Source organism: Triticum urartu, chromosome 2 (assembly GCF_003073215.2).
Source record: "Triticum urartu cultivar G1812 chromosome 2, Tu2.1, whole genome shotgun sequence".
Lineage (NCBI taxonomy): Eukaryota > Viridiplantae > Streptophyta > Magnoliopsida > Poales > Poaceae > Triticum > Triticum urartu.
Window position 1 is genome coordinate 665,232,867 of NC_053023.1, and position 7,587 is coordinate 665,240,453.

A 7,587-nucleotide genomic window follows, 5' to 3' on the forward strand; every position below is an offset into this window, starting at 1 on the left:
ACCCTTTGGAACTAAAACTAGCCCAGTCCATTTGGTACTTTGTATATATTTTTGCTTTAAGATATGTTTTGTATTAAGTTTCATAGATATAGGCATTTATCCATCAATTTTTGCTATAAGGCATAATGGTCCTCTCTCTGTCTTTGTGTTGTAGTACTAATGATGACTCATTTTGTATTTACACTATACTTCATGGTAGTATTATAGCCCTTTGTGCTGGAGGCTTTGCTGTAAATTTGCTCCTAGTTTTTTGTTTTTGTTGTAGACTATGATTATTAGCAAGGGATACTATCTATCTTTAAGCTATCAAGAATGATGCTTTTAGTTATTTTTTCTAGTTTATACTATTAAGAATTATCTTGTTCAGTGCTTTCTTTGTTTCATGTCTTGGGATGTATATGACTTAACTATGACTATTTTCTTCTAAATTTTGTTCTTCAAGTTTCTTCCGTTTGACTATGATTACTAGTTTTCTTGTAATTTTCTCCTACTAATATTTAAGTCCTAGTATTTTAAGTTATTTTAGTCCCTCCTATTTTAGTTATTTAGTCCTAGTATTTTAGTTATTTTACTCGTAGTATTTTAGTTGTGACTTCAAGGCTCCTGCTAATGAAGTTTTTATTTCTTCTTCCAACTATGGTTATATGTTCCAAGTAACATAGCAATTAGTTCTCCATCCATTTATTTGGTTCTTACATACCTTACTTTGGGGGGTTAATTTGTTTTTTTTCTATCTTGGATGTTTGCTAGGGGGACTTGCCCAAGAAAGGTGATATGGATGAATCAATTGATGTAAATGATGCTCTCACACATGCTTCCAACCCAGATAACAACATAAGGTCAATAGGAGAAGACATGCTAAAGCGGCTCCAAAATCGTGATCTTCCCAACTTTCTGCTATATTTATCATCTGAGCTCGTGAGGGAGGGGATTCCAGAAGAGTCTAGGGTACTTGCTGCCATCACCCTTAAGAACTCCTTGGACTCGAAGGATCCTGCACTCAAGGATGCACACAAGGATCTAATTTGTCTAAAATGGCTCAGCGTGGATAAATCTATCCGATTAGAGATTAAGAATAACTTGCTCATGACACTAGAAATTGATTCAAGGCCATCTCATTCAAGGCACCCCTCGTCAAAAGTTATTGCAGAAGTTATTGCGAGGGTTGCATGCATGGAGATACCCCGGAATCAGTGGCTGGACCTTGTTGGTAAATTAATGGACAACATGGCAAGTTTATCTTCTTCCCTAAAGCAAGCAACTCTAGAGGTGCTCCAGTATATCTTCAAGGCAAAGATCCCTAACGTTGTCAAGCGGGATCAAGTGGATGATGTTATTGCTAGTGTCATCAGTGCACTGAACGACGAGGTGCTAGGTTCTCAAGTCCATCTGGCAGCCCTTAAAGCTTTACACAACATTTTTGAGTTTACTAAGTTTGAAGGCCATGATTGGAGAGGTGCTATAGAGGCAGTTTTTGCTGTGGCTTATAGAACATCTGGAACAGAGATCCCAGAGGCAGCATTTGAGTGCCTCGTTGCAATTGCATCCACTTGTCATACCAAATTCGAACCCGACATAGAAGTGCTGATGCATATTACAATGCAAGCTTTGAATGGAGATGTGGAATCACTTAAAGTCCAATGTATCAAGTTGTGGATCACTATTTGCGAAAAAGAGATTGATTGGCTAGAAGAAGAAGAAGAAGAAGAAGAAGAAGAAGAAGAAGAAGAAGAAGAAGAAGAAGATAAAGATGAATCTTACTTTACTGGTCTTCTCTATTCATTGGTCCCACTTCTCCTACAAACTTACTTAAATGAAGAAGAGAGGGATTTAGAACAAATGGACATTTGGAAACAGGGAGATGAAGATGAGGGAGATGGAAACATTTCTCTGACCGGGGAACAAGAAGAAGAGGGAGATGAAAATGTGGAACAAAAGGGAGTAAACCTTGAAGACAATTGGGAACAAGAGGAAGATGAGACTTTACCAGTCATTTCCATGACATGCCTAGGCCTTGCAGCTAGAATTCTGAAGGGTGGAGTTGTCCCCACTGTGATGCATTTTGTTGAGGAGAACATGAATGGGCCACATAAGATAGCTGCATTGTCTCCATTAGGTTTTATCCTCGAAGGTCCCTCAGTCAAGCAGCTTGCTCCTCTAGTTGATTTATTGCTTGCCTTGATGGAATATCAGGCGGAAGGTGTAAGAGGCAGGGCTGCATGGACTCTTGGGCGGCTGTTTGAGCTTGTGGGTGCACATAGAATCATGAGAAATGAGGTGGTGTCCCTGGATAGGATCATGGAGCTCTTGATAGAGAGGAGCTGTGATGTCCCTCAAGTGTCCATTGAAGTGCATGGAGCTCTATATTTTCTTGCACGAGGTTATGGAGAAGATGCAAAGTCAGGGTCAAAGTCAAATTCATGTGAGCTTTCACCTTTTGTTAAGCCTCTTATTGATGCTCTCATGCGTGCTTCCGATCTGGCTAGGGAGACCCCTTTTAGTTTCCTAGCATCTCCTTATAAAGCATTGAGTGAGATTGTGAAAGTTAGTGACACCCGGGACTTACAAGTTTGGGAGGCTCTTATGGGCTTGATGTCTCATATCATGAGGAGATTCAACACTGTGCTTCATGGTCATGGTGCAATTTCATCTCTTCAGGGGAAGAACCAACTTGAGGTCTTGCTGTGTGGTCTAGTTGAAGTCTTAATCCACAAGCTTGGAGATACACTTGAGGGGTCTGCTAAATGTTTGTTGCTGTTATTGTGCCCTCTCTTAACCCGTGAGAGTACAAGTGCACGTAATGGAGCAGCCCTTGCCATTGGTGCTCTTGCTCATGCCATTGGTGCTGATTTTGGACAACACATGCCTATGGTGCTACAATATTTCAGTGTGAAGCGACTCTCTCCACTTTATTTAGAAGTTATATGTGATATATGCCATGTCTTGGGAAAAGAGGGAAAAGAGGAAGAAGTTGTGCCGTGCTTTGATCATATTATGGAAGTTCTGTATCAAGGTATGGTAGAATTGACACTTCAACCTCTAATTCTATCAAGCATTGGACAGATTGCTCTTTCTCTTGGTGAAAAGTTTGAGAAGTACCTGCCTCCAGTTATGGAAAAGCTTTTAGTTATGGAAAAGGCTGTTCAACTCGATCAGGATCCTCATGAGGATCATAGTAACAAGGTTAGAGAGGCAATATGTAAGGCCTACCATGGCATAATAAGGGGAATAAGTGATGCAAAGTCTGGATTCAAGGTAGGAATGGCTCTACTTGAATTCAGTGAACAGGAGAGAAAGAGAAGGTAACATATGCCTTGTTTCTTTTGTTGGCAAAATACTCATTGATTATACTCATTGACTGATTGATTTTTCTTTCTTTCTTTTACGGACAGGGAGAGAAGGACCGTGACAGCAAGGGACGAAAGGATCATGACAGCACTAGTTGATGCCTTGTCTCAGCTTCCTCCTAGAGTGGGCGTTTGGTCAGAGGCGTTTATTCTATCGGTGCAGCAAGCAAATATTTATTAGGAGAGGAAAGGAAGCTGTGCTTTATTTTGGTCCAGACAACTAAAGTGTGTCGGTTGACTGCTTTATTATTTTGAATGAACTGAAGTGTGTGGGCTGTGGGTTGTCTGTTGTAAACTTCATTTATCCTATAATTAATTAGAGTTAAGATTAACACAGTACGTTCACTGCTAGCTTAGATCATCTGGTGTAGCCTCCTGTGGCATTAGCCCATGATGAAGTGGTTCTTGCATGCGACTTACAGCATGTGATTATTGGATCTTCAGTTTATGGACACTGAGGATACATGTGCAACTGTATGATGTCTAAAATATTGTCACATATGTTTGCCAGAATCTTAGTCTACCGTATGAATTCATTTTCGCATTTAGCTGCTGGCATGCCATTGTTTGGTGCGGGCTCACTTCTGTGCCGAAAGTAGATTTCTCTTGGTGACTTAAAAAGCATGATAATTATAAGAGATTTAAAAAGCATGATAATTATGGTCGTCCATGATGTTATAGAGTACGGATGTAGTCCAAAGCAACATGGGTAGCATTTTCTCTCGCAGTGCACCAGTGAATGTAGTCACCTGGCTGGTGTGGGAGGTCGATTATTACCCATGATTCTATTGTATGTGGTATATCTAGCTGATTTGCTTAACAGCCTCAACTATACAACAGCCACACATGCAGTTTCGTAACTTTGATTCACTTGTTTGAGATCTGCGATGGTCAAGTTGGCAAAACAGAAGTCAATTGTACAAAGATCGACAACTGAAACATCTTACTGCAAAATGGATGATTGTGAATTTTGGATAACCAATATTAACATTGTCAACTGATTGCTTGAGCTTTTTTAACCTCATGAAAATCTGTAACTATGATTTTTTTTTTCTGAAAAAGGAAGTACACGTCCCCGCATTTTTGTGAAGTTCACAAGATGTGAAGTGCACATAGCATATGTCACTTATAAAGTTTGCATGTATCTAATTTTACTTCTTATGAAGTTTGCACGTATCTAATTTTGCATTAGATAACGAACTCAATGTTCAATTGACATATTACTTGCAAATCTTTGAGAGGAAGATGAGAATTTGTGTGCATTATTGGAGTTGGCACAATGCAAACTATACATCTCGACAGCTTCCTTCCAGCACCCATAGAACACGACATTTCTGCACAATGGTGCAAGTCCTAAGTCCACATAGCAAATGTCAAAGCATGACGTATTGGTTCACTGGTTTAAATCTGCATAACAATTGCTGACACAAAAAAGTTCCATGCATTGTAATGAAAATATCACCAATGAACTTATATATAATTAACATAACTAAAAGCTTAACTAAAGAACATCAGGCACACTCTTCGCAATCTGAGTTTCAGGGTAGAATAACACAAGGAACGTTAAATTCTGAACCAGGAGGTGAAACATCTGCTTCAAGATTTGTAAATAGTCCAAAAATCACGCAGAAACCTGAAATCTGGTAGCATCGGCGGCTTCTTCAACCGTCATCATGGTTGCTCACCTGAAGACCTCCGCCATTGTGAATACCTTACAGATTCCTGCAACAATCAACAAAGGAAATAAGTCTTCCATCCCCTAAATAAAGTCCTCCATCAAACGGTGTTACGAGAACAAAGCGAAGTTTTTAGTGCTATACATAAGTTGCTTGCTTCACTGAAGATTTCCAAGATAAAAATATTTTCAAAAAATATTATTTCAAACAGATTTCACATGCCTAGTAACCCAGAAGTTAAACATGCCATTAACGGAGTATACATTATTCCACAAAAAATGTAGTACAACATAGCGAAGTTTCTAGTGCTACATGAGTTGGTTGCTCTGTTGACGATTTACAAGGTAAAATAATAAATTTTAAACATATTTCACATGCCTAGTAACATAGAAGTTAAAAATGCCTGGTAAATACATTATTCCAGTAGGCGCCTATAGAAAAGCTAAAATCCGTAACCATGGTCTTGAAAATGAATATGAGAGCTAATTCTAATGGATAAAATCCGGTAGCCATGATCTTCAAATGAACATGAGAACTAATTCTGATGGTGGTTTCATTTCATATAAGCAACTAAGTGACTCTGCACTGTTACCTGCTACAGAACAAAGCAGACAAAGCAGTTGCTGCACTGTCCAAATAGGGTGCAGATAATTTCTAAAGTGAATGAATACCATGGAAAAAAAATAACACCTAATGCAGGGCATGTACCAACCAAACAGCGCATCCGTATTACACCTCAAAAGGTTGTCCTTAAAACAAAATTCTGTGACACACACAGGACAGGACAGTCAGGGAGTGAGAAAGGATATATTGGCATGCTGCTAATAAACTCCAACATATCATTAGCAAATACATCCTGATATGTAATCCAGTAAATTGACATTAGAATTTGTTTGTGCGATTAATAATAGAAGGTAAACAGGAGCAATGTTTTCAATGTTTCTAAATATTGCACTAAAACCTTGATCAATGGTGCTGAAGTGTTAGAAAAAAGCATAATATTTCCCTAAATAGTGATTAGTATGTTAAATTTCCCCTAGGATCTGTTACAGTCAAGCTACTGACGCATACAGTTCAGCTTAATAACAAAAATTTAACATTGTAGTGATAGCCGGACAAACTCATTTAGACCACTCTTCTTCATTGTTTTTCTTCCCTATGTAAGCCATCGCTTAATCGCAGTTATCTTCAATGGATAGTGAGGCCAGCAACTCCTAAATTGACCGTGATGTTACATTATGTGATCGATTTAGGTACTGCTTAACTCAGACTACTGCACTGTAGTTCAGGTAAGGTTGTAATCCTTTTAATAGAAAAAAAAGATTAACAAATTGTTGAGATATATCATACTGTGTATACACACCTTTTACTCCTAGAATCAAATTATTTCTTATGATCAATCTATGTAGTTTTTCTAGATAATTCTGCACTTGAAAAGCTCTCAATAGTTACTCTGAACATTTTTCATTCATGAGCTACCTTCCCGGATTTTTTATATATTGAACCCAACATAGTGGAAAACGCAACGGGAACACCAAAATTACCTATGTGTTCAATTTCGCCTTGTTTACATTTAGCTGCCTCATCACTTCCGCTCTTGAGGTTCATTCTTTTACTGAGCAATGACCTGCCGGCTTCATATTCCCGCAAAAAAAGGAAGAGAAGAAAGAACCTCTTATATGCACGCAAAAAAAGGAAGAGAAGAAAGAACCTCTTATATGCACACAACTGAGACTCAACCATGCTCCTTATCTTTCTTCAACCCACATAATTTGTTCTTAGAATCCTGTTGAAATCAGGGGGTCATACTTATGCTTCTCAAGGTAAAGAAAAGAACACAACACTGAAACACAACTTCAATCTTATTGAAGGAGAAAATGAATGCAGCCTTTTTGTCCAATCCATGATTATTTCCATACATGTTGCTGCCAAATGGATCATCAAACGATATTTCCCATCTTGCGTCTTGGACCCCCCCCTCGCACCCGCGACGCGCCCCGCGCGCACGTCCGGGAGCCCTAGACCCGCCGCCAGCCCAAGCTCCCCCTCTCGGCTCCTCCCCCTCGCCGCCGTTGGAGCGCGCCGCCGGGCGAAGCTCGTGCGCCGCGGGCGGTGGAGGGGCATCTCCCTCCCTCCCCTGTTCGGGATTCCGGTGGCGCAGGCGACGCTGCTCATGGGGGCGCGGGTCCGGCGGGTTCCCGGTCGCGGTGATGCACAGATCCGGTGGCTGGGCGGCTGGGAGGTGGCGAGCGTCCCTGCAGCGCTGGCGGCGGTGGTCTAGGTCACGACCCGACCTGGATCTCGTCGGGTGGCTATGGACGTGGATGGCTGGTGGTGCGCGCTGGTGGGCCGGCGATGGTGGCTGCTCCGAGCAGCGGCGGCTGCTCCAGGTCCGGCCTGGCCAGCGCCGCGGGTCCAAGATGACCTGGGCTGCGGGCGCCGCCCTTGCCTCGGCCTGTGGCTGGTAGGGCGGCGGCGCAACTGCGGCGGCCTTGGCGGACGTGTTGGCCGGATTCCAGCTTGCTCTGGTGGCTGGACATCGGTGAGCGGCGTGGTTGGACTTC

General features: G+C 41.4%; 1 protein-coding gene across 1 annotated transcript; it reads left to right on the forward strand.

Moving 5' to 3' along the window:
- Positions 1-759: 759 nt before the first annotated feature.
- Positions 760-3,620, forward strand: LOC125533963 (importin subunit beta-1-like). Its single transcript, XM_048697282.1, has 2 exons — positions 760-3,302; positions 3,393-3,620. Exons 1-2 carry the CDS (start codon positions 775-777, stop codon positions 3,526-3,528), a joined length of 2,664 nt encoding a protein of 887 aa, XP_048553239.1. The 5' UTR covers positions 760-774; the 3' UTR covers positions 3,529-3,620.
- The last annotated feature ends 3,967 nt before the right edge of the window (positions 3,621-7,587 follow it).